Source organism: Peromyscus eremicus, chromosome 2 (assembly GCF_949786415.1).
Source record: "Peromyscus eremicus chromosome 2, PerEre_H2_v1, whole genome shotgun sequence".
NCBI lineage: Eukaryota > Metazoa > Chordata > Mammalia > Rodentia > Cricetidae > Peromyscus > Peromyscus eremicus.
Genome location: NC_081417.1, coordinates 123584978 through 123603117, shown reverse-complemented (window position 1 = coordinate 123603117; position 18140 = coordinate 123584978). Strand labels below are relative to the sequence as shown.

The window sequence follows — 18140 nt, the reverse complement described above, 5'->3', positions numbered from 1 at the left end:
ATTAATCCTCTATCAATTATATAGCTGGCAAAGATTCTTCCCTACTCTCTGGCTTTCCTCTTCCTTTGCTGTACAGCTTTTTCGTTTTATGAGGTCCTACTTTTCAGTTGTTGGCCTTGATTCCTGGGCAAATCGAGTCTTGTTTAGAAAGGCCTTTGCAGCCGGGCGGTGGTGGCACACGCCTTTAATCCTAGCACTCGGGAGGCAGAGCCAGGCGGATCTCTGAGTTCAAGGCCAGCCTGGTCTTACAGAGTGAGTTCCAGGAAGGGCACAAGGCTACACAGAGAAACCCTGTCTTGAAAAACAAAACAAAACAACAACAACAAAAAAAAAAAAAAAAAAAAAGAAAGGCCTTTGCTACTCTGTGCCTTGCAGGGTGCTGTGTTTTCTTCCAGCAGTTTCAGCGTCTCAGGTTTCTCTGGTAGCCTCTGGTTTTGCTCATTTGGGTCATCTCTCTCTCCTTTTGGTGAGTTTGGGCAATGGTCTGTGAATCTTGTTTATCTTCCCAAAGAACCAGCTTTGAGATTTGTTGATTCTTTGCATTGTTTTCTTCATTTCTGTTCTGATTTCTTATTATTTATTGCCTGGATTTGGGTTTGGTTCTTGTTTTCTACATTCTTGAGTTGGACCATTAAGTCATTTATTTATGCTCTTTCTGAGTTTTTAATGTAGAAGCTTAGAGTTATAAATTTCATCTTCGGACTCCTTTTAGTGTGTCCTAAAGACTTCATTGTGTTGTTTTCATTTTCATTTAGTTCCAGGAATTTTACTTTTCTTTTTTTCTTTGTTTTTATTTATTCTATGCCTCTTTTACATCATGTATCTCTGTCTCATTCATTTCCCTGTCCCTTTAAATCCACCCTCCACTCCTGCACCTCCCTCCCCCAATAAAACAAAATTTAAGGGAAAAAAAGAGAGGAAAAAAAAGGGGGGAAATTAAAACTCTTGTCATGGAAGTTGCAGTGTAACACAGTGAGTCACGCAGTAAACCGTTTTGTCCATATATCTTTACTTGTAAGTGTTCATTGCAAAGAGTCATTGGTCTGGTTCAGGTCCTCTGGTTTCTACCACACTATCGATGCTGGGCCCTCACTAGGACTCTTTCTTGGGTATCCTGTTGTTGCCCTGTGATGTGGAGACCTGCAGCTTTGGGTCTGCAGGTCAGGTCCCTTCACATACTCCAGCAGATCATTGATGGGGTGGATGTTGGGGCGGGCCAAGTCATAACCCTGGTTCTGGACCTGGGCAGCTGCAGGGTTGGTCCGCCAGTCACTTCTCCCCTGACCTTACCACCAGGGTGAGCTCTCCAGCATTGCCCCTGCTAATTCACCTCTTGCTGCTGTGAGCAAAGGATGGGGCCAGTTCTCCTGCTTTCGTGCCCTTAGGGTCAGCTCTCCCACACCTATACCATTAGGGCTAGCTCTATTGTGTTGCCCAGGCGAGGTACAGGGGCCACTCTTCCAAGTGCTGCAGCTGGTAAGGGGTACAGACAATCCTCCCATTCTTATGACCCCAGGGCCAGCTCCTCCACCTGTCTCAGGCATTGATGGGTGGGAGGTGGGGAGTAGGGTATCTCTCCTCTGCCCATGCTACCACATGTCTGATGAGTAATGGGGACAGCTCTCTGTGGTGATATTGTGTCCTCCAATATATTGTGCACCTTAATAAACTTATCTGGGCTCAGAGGACAGAACAGTAGCTACATAGACATAGAGGCCAGAAAATGGTGGCACACACACCTTTAATCCTAGCATTCTAAAGGCAGAGATCCGGATGAGTTCAAGGCCACACTGGAAACAACCAGGCATGGTGACTCACGCCTTTAATCCCAGGAAGTGATAGCAGAAAGGTATATAAGGCGTGAGGACCAGGAACTAGAGCCTGGTTAAGCTTTTAGGCTTTTGAGCAGCAGTTCAGCTAAGATCCATTTGGATGAGGACTCAGAGGCTTCCAGTTTGAGGAAATGAGATCAGCTGAGGAATTGGAAAGGTTCTGTGTCTCTGATCTTTCAGCATTCACCCCATACCTGGCTCCGGGTTTGTTTTTATTAATAAGACCTTTTAAGATTCATGCTACAGCTCTCCTTTGCTCATAACATTGGGGCTGGGTCACCCTCACCTCCAACCACTAGGTAGCTCTGCTGTGCTGCCTAGCTGGGGGAGGGGGGCAGGGCCTGTTTCCTGAGTGCTGCAGCTAGTAAGGGGCAGGGGCAGCTCTCTGGTCTGTTGCAGGTGGTGGGTAGGGGGGGCATTTCTCACCCTCCCACACTGCCACATGACAGATGAGTAGTGGGGACAGCTCCCCCATGCTTACAACTTCAGGGCTGGCTCACCCGCACCTCCACCAACAAGATTGGCTCTATTGTATTACCCAGGTGAGGGGCAGGGCCTGCTCTCCGAAGTGTTGCAGGTGATGGGCAGGTGGGCAGGAGCAGCCCTTCCTGCTCTTGTGACCTCAGGCCAGTTCTCCTATCTGCCTCAGGCATTGATGGGGTAGGGGGGTGAGGGGGTGGGAAGGAAGGCAACTCCCCCCTCCCCATGCCGTCATAGGACAGATAGGTGATGGGGCCTGGCTCACCCACACGTATGCCAACAGGGTTAGCTCTATTGTGTTGCCCAGGCAAGATGCAGGGTCTGCTGTCCTGAGTGTTGTAGCTGGTAGGGGTCAGAAACAGCTCTCCTGTTCTTACAACCACAAGGCTAGCTCTCCCATCTGCCTCAGATGTTGATGGGAGTGGTGGTGGTGAATCTCTCCCCAAACCATGCCACCATGGGACAGATGAGAAGTAGTGACAGCTCTCTCATACTCATAACTTTGGGGCTGACTCGCCCATACCTTCGCTTACAGGGTTGGCTCTGTTGTGCTGCCCTGGAGAGGTTCAGGGCCTGCTCTCCCGAGTGCTGCCGCTATTGAGGGGCAGGAAGGGCTCTCCCACTCGTAACTCCTGTTACGGCAGAGTCAACTCTCCCACCTGCCTTAGATGCTGATAGGTGGGGGCGGGAGAGGGCATCTCTCCCAAGCTCATGCCTCCCTCTGTATGGCAGGGGAGTGGGCCAGGTCTCCCAAGGTCGCTTTCTCAGGTTGGCTCCCCTGTGCTCTCCTCAGCCGGGTCAGCTCTGCTGTGCTGCCAGACAGAGTGCAGGGCTCGCTTTCTTTCCCCTATGTTGCTGCTGGTCGATGGTTCAGTTCCCTCACCATCGCAGCCTCCTCCCTTCCTCTCTCATCTCTTCAGGCATGTCTCTGTCCAATGGACCTGAACCATTTTGTCTCTCTCCCATACCACACCAGACCATACCTCTGCTCACTCTAATAGTGCCCATCTGGCTGGTGCTGCAAAGTACCAGATGGGCCCGTGTTTTCTCCTCGGAGCCTAGGATGTGGGTCTCCCCTGTTCTGCTCAGGTTACCATGACGCTGGGCTGGGCCATGCTTCCTCATCTCAAAGAGACTATTATAGTGCCCAACTGCCCGGCGCCATAGGTGGGTGGGTGGGCTCCTGGTTGGTGCATTTGGCTGAGTTTCTCCCACCCCAGCTGCATAGCGTGGGGTGCGGGCTTTGCCGGAGTCTTGTGGCAGGCAGGGGTTAGGATCCCTGGCCCCTGCTTCGAATGTTGCTTTTCTTGAGATCCTCTTTGGCACGTTTTGTCAGTCAATAATGTGTTGTTTAATCTTCATGTAATACTAGAGATTTATTTTCTGTCGATTTTAAGTTTTACCACATTGTCTGATAGGATACAAAAAAATTCCAGTTCTTCTGAATTTGTTAAGATTTGTTTTGTGTCCCAGTATGTGATCTGTTTTAAAGAAGCTTCCATGGATTTCTTTCTTTTTTTTTTTTTTGGTTTTTCGAGACAGGGTTCCTCTGTGTAGCTTTTGGAGCCTGTCCTGGATCTTGCTCTGTAGACCAGGCTGGCTTCGAACTCACAGAGATCCGCCTGGCTCTGCCTCCCAGTGCTGGGATTAAAGGCGTGTGCCACCACCGCCCGGTGCTTCCATGGATTTCTGAGTAGATGGATGTTCTTTGGTGTTTGGGTGGAATATCTTGTAGGTATCTCTTAGGCCCATTTGCTGTAGATGACATTTAATTCTGAAGTTTGTTTATGTCGTTGTCTGGGTGACCTATTGAAGAAAATGCAGTCTTGAAATCATCTGCAGTTAAGCTGGAGTCACCTTGGAGTCTTTTCATTGTAGTTGGACACTTTCTGTGAAGTCAGGTACTTCAGAATCTGATGCATATATGCTTAGGATTGAAATGTCTTCTCAGTTAACTGTTCCCTTGATTAAAATAATGTTTCTTTATCTCTTCTGGTTAGTTTTAATTTGATGTCTACTTTGTTGAATATCAGAATAGCAACACCTGCTTGCTTCCCGTCCTATTTGCTTGGTAGTGTCTTTTAAAGTGTCTTCATTTGAAGGTAATCCTTGCCTGTCTTTACAGCTGAGTTTCTTCTAGATGACAGAAAGAGAGATTGTGTTGCTTACACATTCAGCTATCTCAAGTCTTTTGGTTGGAGAGTTGACACTATTAATATTTGAAGTTACTGTTGAGCAGAGTATGTGATTTGCAGCTACTTCATTATTTGGATCTTTCTGTTGTTAATAGTACTTTGTGTTTGAATGATTACACTTTCATTTTTCTCTTTTCCTGGTCTCTTGGCTGTGTTTGTTCCTCTTTTTGATCGGAAGGAAGTATTGCCTCCTGCACTGTCTGTGCGGCTGGGTAGTGAGGGTAGTGACTGTGGATCCGTTTGGCTTGCTTCTGTCGTGGGAACGTTTTCTTTCTCCTTCACCTATGGCAGATAGTTTTGCTGGGTCCAGTAGGCCTGGGTGCTGTCCGTTGATGCAGGTTCTTCTGCTTTTACATTTCCGTGTAGAAGCTGCCTGTTACCCTGATGACTTTCCTGATTTTCTGACGTGTGTTCTCTTTGTTCCCTTCCCCTGCAGCTTTCAATACTCTTTGTTCTGTGTATTGAGTGTTTTAACTATGATATGCTGTAGGGAGTGTTCTGTTTTGTTCTGTTTTGGTTTTTTTCTGGCCCTTTCTGGTGTTTTGTGTGTTGCTTATATCTCTTTGAATGTGTTTCCTTAATTTAGGGAAGTTTTCTTCTGTGGTCTTGTTGAAGACCTAGTGTATACTATTGACCTGGGATTCTTTTCCCTCATCTATGCCTATAATTTAAAAACTTGATTTTTAAAATATCTTTTTGAAGTTTTATTTTTACTAGATGTATTTTTTTTATTTGTATGAGTATATAGCTCTCTGTGTGTGTGTGTGTGTGTGTGTGTGTGTGTGTGTGTGTGTGTGTGTGTGTGTGTGCGTGCATGTCCCATGCCCACAGAGTCAGTAGAGGGTATTGGATCCTCTGTTTTGTTTTTTGAGACAGGTTTCTCTGTGTAGCTTTGGAGCCTGTCCTGGAACTCACTTTATTCCAGGACCTTGAACTCATAGACATCCTCCTGCCTCTGCCTCCTGAGAGCTAGAATTAAAGGCGTGTGCCACCACTGCCTGGCCCATTGGATCCTCTGGAACTGGAGTTAGGGATGGTTGTGAGCCACCATGTATGTACTAGGAACTGAACCCATCTTCTGAAAGAGTAATGAGTGCCCTTGACCTCTAGCCATCTCTCCAGTCCCAGATTTATGTTTTCTTCTTAGCCCCCAGTTCCCACATGGTCTTAGTGTTTTAATTTTTCATATTCTTCATTTGCAAGCTCTGATTCCTCTATTTTATCTCAGGTTCTGATACCTGTCTGCCTCTTGCCCCGTTCTAATTGTGAGGTTCCCCTGAGGTTTCTTACTGGGTTATTGGGTTTTTCAGTTCAGTCTCTATCTTACTTGGATTCTCTTCAGTACTTCTAGGCCTTTACTGAATTCAGTTTTCAAATTCTGGTTATTTATTTGGTTTATCATTTCATTTGGCTGGTTTGTGTTTTCTTGGGCATCAATAGGGTGTTGTTGCTATGCTCTTTAAGCTTACTAAGCTGTGTGTGTCTTCACTAAACTCTGTGGATTCTTTGATGAAGTTTATGACTATTCTTTTAAGTTCTGTGTCTTAGGGTTCATCTCGGTGATTCTCACTGGAGAGTATTTCTGTCGGACTGGTGGGTTTGGGGGGATATATACCACCTTGGCCTTTCATATTGTTCGTGTTTTGTGATGAGACCTGGGCATGTGGATTTCTTTCCTTGGTGGTGTGTACCTGATGTGAGAGTCTAGGCTGCCTCTGTTGAGTGGAAGTCTGGTTTTGTTTTGTTGTTGTCCATGTTTAGGTAATTTCATATGATGTATAAGGAGTTGATCGGTCACTCTTCAGATATCAGTGTTGATTTGGGATTGGAGGAATGAAGTGAGGTGATTCTTATTCAGTGTTAAGTAAGAATTTATGTAAATGAGACAAATGGCTGAATCTGAATCTTGCTGGTGTGCAAGCTATGCTGCCCAAATCTATGCCTGGGAGTGTGAGGATAGCATGGGTGGGACAAGGCTCTTGGACACTTAGACTGGCATGCCGTACAGGAGTGTGAGGATAGCATGGGTGGGACAAGGCTCTTGGACACTTAGACTGGCATGCCGTACAGGTGTGTGAGGATAGCATGGGTGGGACAAGGCTCTTGGACACTTAGACTGGCATGCCGTACAGGTGTGTGAGGATAGCATGGGTGGGACAAGGCTCTTGGACACTTAGACTGGCATGCCGTACAGGTGTGTGAGGATAGCATGGGTGGGACAAGGCTCTTGGACACTTAGACTGGCATGCCGTACAGGTGTGTGAGGATAGCATGGGTGGGACAAGGCTCTTGGACACTTAGACTGGCATGCCGTACAGGTGTGTGAGGATAGCATGGGTGGGACAAGGCTCTTGGACACTTAGACTGGCATGTCGTACAGGTGTGTGGCCAACGCAAGGCCTAGGGCTGGGGATGGCCCAGGTGAGCAAAGTTACAGGACTTACTACATTGCATATTATGTGATAAACTATTGAGAAACCATTAACAGTTTCCAAAAGAAAGTTTTGAATTTTTAAAAATTTAACATAATTTTATTCAGGTTTGCCTAGGGATGGAGAAATAGATCACTTAACAAAAACATACAGTAAAGGAGCGGGAATCTTCTGCACAACTTTTAAACTACAGTAATGATGTGCCTTAATTACTGCCATGCATAACATTACAGGGTCAGCACATAACCATTTAGAAAACAATTGCCAAGTAAAAGGTTGATTTTCCTTTTTAAACAGATTTTTAAAGTCTCTTAAACATTAGCTATTTTCTTTTTAATTTATGTGTCTGTGTCTGTGTCTGTCTGTCTGTCTGTGTATGTACCACAGTCACCTGTGGAAGCCAGAGGACAACTTGCAGGAGTCAATTTTCTCTCTTCACCGTGTGTGTTCTAGTATTGACTTCACGTCATCAGGCTTGGTGACAAATGTCTGTACCCACTGTGCTACCCCACCAGACCAACATTAACTATCACTCTAAACATAACAGGATTCAAGATCTTTTGCCGGTCAATAGATTCACTTGCCCATCCACTAAAATCCTCTAAAGTAAACTTTAGCAGCATGCGATGAACTCCTTACATCACCCAAAGTCTCTGGTCTAGTTTAACGATTCCTCTTGACATGTTTATGATTAACTCATCCTAAGCGTGTCTGGAAAACCATCTGCACTGTTCTGGCCCCTCTCCCTCTTCCCTCCTTTTGGTTCCCCTCTCTTTTCTCTGTCTCCTGCCTCCAGTGCACAGTTCATGAACTTACCCTTTGAAATGACCCAAGTGAAGCACCCACCGTGTTCAGTCTGGCCTTCTGGGTCCCTCTCCTCCCTCAATCTTAGACTCTACTTGGATCGTCTCAGTTTGGGTCTCAAACTCATGGAGAACGTAGATACTTTTGGCCAAACTAGGTTCTTTTTGTTGGTGGTTTTTACTTACTTGCTTTCTGTTTGTGTGTAATGAGGCTTTAAATACTCTCAACTGGATGTGTTGGCTAGTTAGTGTTGCATATTGTCTCGTAATCCAGCCCTATTTGAGTAGTGTATTCACGTTCTCTGTTGCCTGCCATCTGGACAGAGCTGAGACGTCTGTCACTAGCTGCTGCCTTCAGTTTTCTAACTCAGGTCAAGTTCTTGCCCTTACATGTTTCTCTGTGTATCTCTGATGGAAGAGAGTTCCAGAATCTGTACCCTTTCATTATTGTTACTCAGCTCCTTAGGACTGTGTAACTGTTACACAATTCAGAACTCCCTAACTGTTACAGATTGCATAACTAGCCAGTGTGGTTCCATGTCTGTACATCAGAGGAGAGTGCGTGGTGGAAAGAGCGTGTTGCAAAGAGTGTGTGCCAGATGTGCATTTAAAACAACCTCTCTGCTTTGCCGCCGTAGGACATCAGGCCTTCCTCGATCTCTGGTGCATCTCTGTGTTCTCAGAATGATCATGCTTCTCTGGGAGGGTTGTTATAAATGCTTCATAAATTATACTAATCAATTTTAGAACCTTAAAACCTTCTTTATCTTGAATGTACAAGCTAAATGTTGTGTATGACCCCTTTTTGTTCTGAATGAGCTGGGCTGTGGAATGGCTGGAAATTTATCCCATGTTTTTGTTTGTTTCTATCTTGAGGCTGTTTGACGTGCCCGAACCAGTCTGCTGCAACCATTGGTAAAAAGAAAAGGCACAGCATAAGTCACAGGCCTTTGGAATTTTATCAAAATAAAACTCATGTTTTATAGGAGTTGAGGTTTGAAGATTGATTTGGTAAAAATCTGATGTAAATTTAGTATACAATTGAGTTGGCTTAAAAGCTTGATTCTGTTTTGATGGTCTGTTACAGAACCACATATTTTGACAAGAATTCTCATGCAGTTCTTTCATGTAAAAATAATTTGATTTCTTACCTGGGCCTTTCATTCATTACATTGCTTCTTAAAGCAGTGAGATATACACTTTTATAGGCCCCTATGATGTATACTGAGTTTTAATTAGAGAGCTAGTAAGTAATTACCTAAGGATGTATGCTAAATAGATAACACACAAGGCAACCTAGGCAACTATAATTACACTAGGATACATGCGTACCCTATTCTAAACTTCTAATATATTAATCCAAGCAGAGCCCAGAGGTGAAAGTATCTATACATGTCATTCTTCATTGGCCTTACAAACCCAGAAGGTGTAGGGCAATAGAGGTGAAGCCTGAACTGTGTGCTAGGGCTGGGGCTGATCCTGTAGACTCAGCAGTTGGAATGAGCGTACTGCTCTAGTGCTGGGTACTGGAGGGAGGCCGTGTGCTGTGCAGGGGTGGGGTGCTGGGCACTCTGCCCTTGCTTAGCTCTTCTGTGAAACAGTTCATTAATTTTTTTAAAGATCAAAAAAAGATGACAGGGTAAACTATTTAACTAGAGTGTATAATATACGGTGTTCACAAAGATTTATAAAAAGACTGGTTATTCTGTAGCATTTTTAAGTGTCTGCTTTGTGAGAAATTTGGTTTATATTTTTATACTTTACGTAATTGCTTGCCCTTATTATTTTTTTTTTTTTTTTTTTTTTTTTTTTTGGTTTTTTGAGACAGGGTTTCTCTGTGTAGCTTTGCGCCTTTCCTGGAACTCACTTGGTAGCCCAGGCTGGCCTCAAACTCACAGAGATCCGCCTGGCTCTGCCTCCCGAGTGCTGGGATTAAAGGCGTGCGCCACCACCGCCCGGCTATTTGTTTTTTGAGACACGTTCTTACTATGTAGTCCTGACCTTGAACTCACAGAAAGTGGCTTGCTTCTGCCTCCCAAGTACATGGATTAAAGATGTGTGCCACCATGCCCGGCTGGTTATTTAATTTATATATGAATTCGTGGGTAGATTTTGATGATTTTTAGGGGAGGCTCTTTTTAGACCTTCTTAAGCCTGCTCATAAAGTCAGTTGCCATAAATTTATTTTTAAAGATAATATACTTTAAAATGTTGTTAATTCAAATTTACTTTTTAAGTGTTGAGAAAAATGTTAATCCTCTATGGACTCTCTGAAGGATCTCAGAAAGTAAAGACCCAAGACAAAGGATGGATTATGTTGCCATTTTGATTTTTTTCCCAGAGTCTCACTCTGTAACTCAGGCTGGATTCAAACTCAAACATCCCAAATGATGAAGGTCATAGGTATGATCCACAGCTCCAGCTGGACTGTTGCCATTTTTGAAGAAATTGCCAGTGACTGGCACATCTCCATGTGCACAAAGAAGTGAGAAAGTGAATCCAAGTTTCAGATGTGGATACAGAGGCAGAAATCTCACTGACTTGATCATGGCCTTCAGCTGGGCTTGGTTGAACACATCCTGTGCACAAAGCTCAGACCTCAGTGTGGAACGCAGGCGGCTGCTATAGGAGGAGTCTGGCTGGCTGTTTCTGCCATCTGCCTCTGTATTGGTTTCAAGTAACTTGTGATCATCGTCTTTGTTCCTTGTTGTTGCTTTCTTTAGCTATAAAAGCTGATCTGTTTCACTTTTTTTTTTTATTTAATTCAGTTCTTCAGGATCTGCCTCAGTCTTGACACACAGCAGCTCTGGAAATAGCCTAAAGCGCCCAGACACCACAGAATCGTTAAATTCCTCCATGTCCAATGGCACAAGTGATGCTGGTGAGCATCCTCTGAGAACTTTCTTTTCTTAGAAATGTTTGCATTACTGGTGAGGACCATCAGCCAATCTAAAGCCAGCCTAAGACGCCCTGTTCTGTTGTAGATCTTTTTGATTCCCATGACGACAGAGATGATGATGGGGAGGCGGGGTCAGTGGAGGAGCACAAGAGCGTTATCATGCACCTCTTATCACAAGTTAGGCTCGGAATGGACCTTACAAAGGTAAGCAGCAAATCTGGCCTTCTCTCCAAGTCTTCCAGGTTACACGGTTACACAGGGTTGATGGAGTGGGTGGCTGGGTGGGTGTTCACAGAATGAGCATAGTCATCCAGCATGGGTTTTGCTTGTCTCCTGTTTCATGTGTATGCAGATGACTAAATGAAACTAAACTAACAGACATCGTCGTTTTCAGAGACAGTGGTGGATGGGCTGTGTGCATTAAGAATTGAGATTGATTTGTAGCAAATGAAAAATCTTTGCCAACCCTGCAATACTTAGATTCTGAACCATATTTAGATTCATGACCTCTGGCATGAAAATATTTATTTAAAATTAAAACATTGGCATCTGGTAGGATCCATACTAATTTTCTGGCTAGTACCTGTCACACTCTGGTTTTGTGTTTCTGTCTGCTGTGTCTGTGGGGGAGGGGCTGATTGTCCCCACTCTCTTCATATCGTATTCTTCTGTGTCACTTTGTCTTATTACTGCCTCACTGTCCTCTAAGAAGCACTTGATGAATTGTTTCTTAGCTCTGCTTTCCTCCTAGTTCCCAGAGCATGTTTTCCTCACTGGACCCCAGCACTCTTGAATCCTGTGTGGTGTTTGTCACAGTCCAACTAAGCTCTAAGTGCTGTTGTGTCACGCTTAGGGATGGCAGAGACATGCACAGAGGAAGCACATAGACTCGTTGAGAGCCCCCTCTGGGGTTCCTGCGTCTAATGGGCAGGGTCCTGGGTATTCTGAACCAGGGCATCCTGGGAAAGGGGTTCGGTAAAGCATGCCTGGGGACCTGTGGTGGGTGTGGTGGGATGGAGGAGTGTCTTTCTGCAGTGCAGAAATATCTTTCTGTAGGATTTGATCCTCAGGAGTCAAACGTATGTTTTACAGGTAGTTCTTCCAACGTTTATTCTTGAGAGACGGTCTCTTTTAGAAATGTATGCAGACTTTTTCGCACATCCGGACCTGTTCGTGAGGTACTTGGCTGAGCGCAGTAGTTTGTAGTCTTTACAGATGTCACTGCTTGGTAGCCTTCTGTCTGGGTGCACAGCTGGACCCTCCAAATCCTTTCAAGCATCTGGGGTAGAAGTTGAATCTCGTGAGGGCATGCTGCTTAGGTCATGTGGTGGAGGAGTAGGACCATCAAGTCAGTCACCTGGGAAGCTGCTAACAGGCAGGCAGCTGGAGTTTAAAAGGTCAAGGCTATGAACTTACTTGAAATTCATTTAATTTTGCTCAGCAAACCTTTCATTTGGCAGGTACTTTGTTACACCCTGAAGAAAGGAAAAGTTTAAAAGTCCAGTTACTGACTGAATCATAATATAAATATAACTGTAATATAAAGCCTGCAGTCTGAGCCGCGTGCACAGGGAAAGAAGTCACATCAGAGAGACAGTGACAAAAGTCCATGCTTTTCACTAGCAGCAGGCAAACTTTCCCTGACTGCATCCCTTGTTCTGGAAGAATCAAGGCTTCCTGAAGCCATATGCACATCACTGAAGTTTCATAGTAGATGGAACTAGCTAACCACAGAGGTGGGTGGGGAGAGGGACAGGGAGAGAAAGTGATGTAAGAAAACCATATAGCCAGTTTTCAAAGTGCAAGTATTTAAAGAATCTGTAATAGTGTGAAGCTTAGTATATGATTGACAGATGAGAGCCATTGGCGATGCTGTCAGGGATCAGGTGCTTAACGACAGTAGCTTATTTACAGAATTAAAGTTGGTTTTCCTCAGAGGAACCGCTTTAGAATTTTAAGAGTACAGCTAAAACATGAATAAATCAAGTCAAATGGAACACTAAAATGCATGTATGATTAACTCCAAAAAGGAAGAAAGAGTAAATCATGAGTCAGGGACAAAGGGGCCAGGGAGAAGTAACCCCGGTAAAGCCATCAGTGTGAGAACCACTAAATGTAGGGAGAACACGTCTTCTTCAAGAGACAGCAGTTGTCAGACTGTCTAAAAAAGCAGGCTGTGCCCTCATCCTCTCTGAAGGGGGAGACTTTAAATACAGTAATACTGCTTGGTTACAAGTAAAAGGCCAGGGTGGAAGGTGTTGCTCAGTGGTGGAGTGTTCACCTAGCAGGAGTGAGGCTTTGGCTCTAGTATTGCAAACAGTAAAAATGAAAACAATCCTATACCGCCCTAGGGCCGGGGAATTGCTTAGTGAGGAAGAGGGCCTGCACAGGCATGAGGTCCTGGGTCCTGCACCCATATAAAGCAGGGCGTGCTCGCTCATACATGCCCATACATGCCGAAGCCCTCCCTAGTGCTGTGGGACAGAGAAGGCTTACACAGGCCTGCTGGCTGCTAGCCTCTGTCAGGTCTACTTAGAGACTGTCTCAAGGTGAGGCAGAGAGGGATAGAGCAGGACACCTGATGTCTCCTCTGGCCTTTAAGACTGTCCTGGGCTTACATACCTGCACACTTGTCTACATGCATCACACATGTGTTTATCACACACACTCATAAACACCTCCCCAAAAGGTGTGTGTGGGGGGGATTACCATGTTTCTTAGTTACTGCTTTATTGCTGTGAAGAGACACTATGATACCGTAACCAAGGCAGCTCTTGCAGATTATTTAATTGGTGGCTTGCTTACAGTTTCAGAGGGTTATTATGTTGTTATCATGGTGGAGAGTGTGGTGGCAGGCAGGTGAGCAGACATGGTCCTGGAGAAGCAGCTGAGGGCTTTACATCCCAGTCTGCAGGCAGAGAGAGAGAGACACTGGACTTGGTGTGGGCTTTTGAAAGTTCCAAGCCCACCCGCAGTGGTATACCTTCTCCAACAAGGACACACCTCCGAATCCTTCCAGTTAATGACTGGGCACTAAGCATTCAAACATATGAGCCCATGGGGGATGGGGGATTCTCATTCAGAACACCACACCATGTAAAACACTGAGCACAGCAAAGTTGCTATGGCTGTGTTAGTATCAAAGGAGCGAAGAAGATAAATGTCCTGTAGCCCCAGCATTCAGGAGGTAGAGGCAGGAGCATTGCTATAAGTTAGAGGCCAGCTAGCATACATAGTAAACACTTGGGCTAAAGAGTGAAATCCTGTCTCAAAACAAACAAACAAAGAAATGGGTAAGAAATATAACCAGAGACAGATAGGGATGATTTGTAATGATGAAAGAATGAATTTATCAGGCTTCAAGATATATACAGCAGGCCTGGAGTATAGTCAGTCCAGTAGTGAGGTGACCCTCTGGCATGTGTGAAGCCCTCACATGATCACCAGTATGACCCCCAATACCAAACAAAACAAGAATAACCACAGGGAGAAATAAGCCAGCCAGTTCCTCTAGAGTTGACTACAGAGTCATCCCAAGAAATCATGAGGGCTGGAGAGATGCTCAGTGGTCGAGAGTTCTGGCTGTTCTTCCAGAGGACTCAGGTTTGGTTCCCAGAACCCAGACATCTGTAGCTGACAGTCACCTGTAGCTCCAGTTCCACAGGACCCAGCACCCTCTTCTGTCTCCCACAGGCACCAGGCATGCATGTGGTGCACAGACCTACATGCAAGCAAAATACCAATACACATAAAATAAAAAATAAATTAAAAATAAAGAAAATCAGTAAACCCATAGACTATCTGAACCAATTAAAAGCGCTTATAACCACATAAAAGAATTAAGCCACCTGAGTGTGGTGGCATAAGCTACCTGTAATCCCAGCTCTTAAAAGAACTAGGCAGGAGAATCAACTCAAATTCAAGGCCAGTGTGGCCACAGACTAAGACCCTCTTTCAAAATCCAAGCGATGATTAAATTAGCAATTGGTAGTTTGGAATATAGGAAGTCTCTCTGGCAGGGAAGCAGAACACTTGCATGAGGTCCTAGAGCAAGCAAAGCAGATTCGGCCCCAGAAACTAGCATCAGTGTTTGCCTCGGGAGGACATGGAGCGTGTAGAGGGAGCCAGGGGCTCGGGGAATGAGGGAAGCACTCTGTGTTCTAATTGGGTGATGATTAACTACATGGATATAAACATTTGCTAGAGTCTTCTAACCACACGCTAAATTGAAGGAATTAGTTCTGTATGTTGTGTCAAACTGGGATCGGCGTCCACAGTTTATGTTCCATGTGGCCCAAGGTAGATCGTGCTGGTCATGCTATACCGGCGTTCATCCTGCCAAAAAGTAGAGCATCACATTTGTCCTTGTCTCTTCCAGCATTAGTGACCAGAAGGATCCCAGGGATCGAATGGTTCAGGTTGTGAAATGGTACCTCTCGGCCTTCCATGCAGGAAGGAGAGGATCAGTAGCCAAGAAGCCGTACAATCCTATTTTGGGTGAGATCTTCCAGTGCCACTGGACATTGCCGAATGATACTGAAGAGAACACGGTGAGTCTCAGTCTCAGTCTGTGCATGCGTGCATGCCTGTCTGTCTGTCTGTCTGTCTGTGAATGTGGTTGAGTGTGTGCCGTAAATACGTGTGTGGCTGGAGGACAGTTCTCAGGAAGCAGTTCTCTCTATGTGGGTCTTGGGGAGTAAACTCAGGTCCTCAGACTTGGCAGCTGACACCATTCTCAGTGGCCCTGTGTTAGGGTTTTCAGTTGTTTCACACTGTGTGAAATAATTGAAGATTCCCTTTATCAGGATCAGATCATGGTGAAGGCAGTGATCTCAGATGTTCACCATACAAAGAACATTGTTGATGAACATTTTCTCTTAAGTAGTGGGGGTTGAAAGAGTAACATGACTTAAGGACTGGCATTAAGTCAAATCACGAAGGCCTTGGACATCATATTGGTAAGTCTGTGACTTATTAGGGTCTCAGTTTTGCTTTGAAAAAAGATCATTATAATGATTATATGCAAACTGAGTTTGGAACTAGACTACTTAAAGAGGCAGTGTTCTAGAAAAAAGAGCTGGTTCGAACTGCATTTGCAAGGTGGAATTGATGGGTGGAGAGCGGAGCTCGGGAAGAGAGACATTAGAGATGTGTCCTTGTGCCTGGATGTCAGCAGCTCTAGTTGTCAGTTTACTATCAAAGGAGGGTAAGCCAAGATGAATTGAGACTGTTGGATTTGCAAAGGGAACTTTCAGAGTTAAATTTGAGTGTGGTGCTTGCTAGAGAAGCCTGAAGGAGAGAGATGTTAGTGTACTTGGATGGTCTGGATGGAGATGTACAAGAGGACGGCTAGCTAGAGAAGACTAGGTACCTAACTGAGACCAGGGCTCTGCTACTTACGTGTTTATTTATTGGGGCAGGGGGACACGGCAGATGTGAAAGTAGAAGCTAACTGGATTCTCTTCATTTTCACATGAGTGTTATAGATTGAACTCAGGTCTCCAGGCTTGCATGGCCTGTGTCTGTTGAGCCATTTCACTGTTCCGGGGACCAACAACAGAGTGTAGGCCGTGGAGCTACTAGGCACGAACAAGGAAAGTCCTCAGTCCACAGTGCCTAGCCCATAATAATCGTGTGGAAAATGAGACTCCTGTATCTATTTCCAGGAGACACATTAATTGTGTAGTCATTACTAAAAAGAGAGACAATTCGTACTACTTCTTATTGCCAGGCCTGGCTTTTATAGCCTATCTCACATTAAGGCACATGAAGCCTTTAAAATTTTAGTCTAGTTGGGGAAACTACAAATCCCTAACTGGCAGTGCGGGTAAGTGCCGTAATGGAAATGTGTGTGTGTCCAGGAGGGACCAGAGATGCTGCTTATTAGATCCTGCATTGTCCTGTTTTATCTGAAAGGTTTTTTAATTGATGTTACCATTGCTTCCAGGAGCTCGTTTCAGAAGGGCCGGTACCCTGGGTTTCGAAGAACAGTGTAACATTTGTGGCTGAGCAAGTTTCCCATCACCCACCCAGTAAGTTACAGGTTTTTCCTACAACCTTTAGTCCTACACTGTCCTAAAGCCTGTCATCCAGTGCACAACAGTCAGGTCAAAGACTTGTCACTTGGGTGCTGTCCTTTTCCTGTTACCTGAACTGGAAACTGTAATCGCCAAGACTCAACATCACTGATTGGATCTGTACAAAAGGAAGGGGTTTGGGAACCAGCGTTCAGTGTTTCTGAAGTCACCTTACCCATGGCAGCTTGAAGAGCATTTGTAGTTTTTGCACAATGTATTCCAGATGTGGTGGGGAGAATACATAGCCTCAACATCTTTGTTCAGTGTAGAGTGGAAATAATGAACTGGACGTAGTGGCGCACGCCTTTAATCCCAGGACTCAGGAGGCAGAGGCGGGTGGATCTCTGTGAATTTGAGGCCAAACTGGTCTACAGAGCAAGTTCCAGGATAGCCATGGCTATATAATAGAGAAACCCTATCTCAAGCAACAAAAAAGAGTGGAAATATTGGAGGGGCCCAAATTGAGGGGAGGGAGAGCATAAGCATCTTTGCCAACCAGAACAGATTGCCCTTTAGATTTTAGATTAAACCTTCTGGATTGACCATGACCCTATATATGTGTGTGTTGGGGCGGGGATCCTGCCCACCAGCTCTGAGTGTGCTTGCTTTGGGGAAAGGGTAAAAGACACACACACCTAGCATGACTGGAGGCTCTTCTCTGTGGGGCCAGTCAGTTTGGAGCAGTGTCTATAGACCCCTCATAGAAAACACTTTCTTTTTCAGTTTCAGCCTTTTACGCTGAGTGTTTTAACAAGAAGATACAATTCAATGCTCATATCTGGACTAAATCAAAATTCCTTGGGATGTCGATTGGGGTGCACAACATAGGTCAGGGTAAGTGTGATAATGTGCATTCTAGCATGTACTGACACTCAAGGCAAAATGACCTGACAGTAAGGCCGGGGTCATAATTTACATGTAAACATGAATTTGGAGACAGAGCAGGGGTGGGTGTGTACCACATCATCCCTAAAGTGAATGGCGCTCCGTATCCATCAAGCAGACGGCAGGCCTGTGGCTACTGTTTAGCAGAGGCTGTTCTTCTCTCCACAGGCTGTGTCTCTTGTCTGGAGTATGATGAGCACTACATCCTCACATTCCCCAATGGCTATGGAAGGCAAGTAGACTGCTTTCATCAGCTGCAACCTTGCTGTTCTTAAGCCACGCCCCTCCTTTCTCGCCTAACTGCCAGTCTTACCTGAGAACCTTGGATTTTGTAGGTCTATCCTGACAGTGCCCTGGGTGGAATTAGGAGGAGAATGCAACATTAACTGCTCCAAAACAGGCTACAGTGCAAATATCGTCTTCCACACGAAACCTTTCTATGGGGGCAAGAAGCACAGAATTACTGCAGAGATTTTGTAGGTATTTGGTTTTCTGCCTCCCTCAGTGTTCCACTTTTCTGCAGTACTTTCCTCTCTT

General features: G+C 45.1%; 1 protein-coding gene across 3 annotated transcripts in view; it reads left to right on the top strand.

Moving 5' to 3' along the window:
- Osbpl9 (oxysterol binding protein like 9) overlaps window positions 1-18140 on the top strand; it is a 145377-nt gene that overhangs the window by 123792 nt on the left and 3445 nt on the right. For all 3 annotated transcript variants that reach the window (XM_059254692.1, XM_059254690.1, XM_059254691.1), the window contains 8 exons: window positions 10511-10623; window positions 10727-10845; window positions 11734-11819; window positions 15020-15191; window positions 16589-16673; window positions 17442-17552; window positions 17772-17835; window positions 17939-18079. In XM_059254692.1, the coding sequence (XP_059110675.1) occupies window positions 10511-10623; window positions 10727-10845; window positions 11734-11819; window positions 15020-15191; window positions 16589-16673; window positions 17442-17552; window positions 17772-17835; window positions 17939-18079 (891 nt within the window). The remainder of the gene's footprint in view (window positions 1-10510; window positions 10624-10726; window positions 10846-11733; window positions 11820-15019; window positions 15192-16588; window positions 16674-17441; window positions 17553-17771; window positions 17836-17938; window positions 18080-18140) is intronic.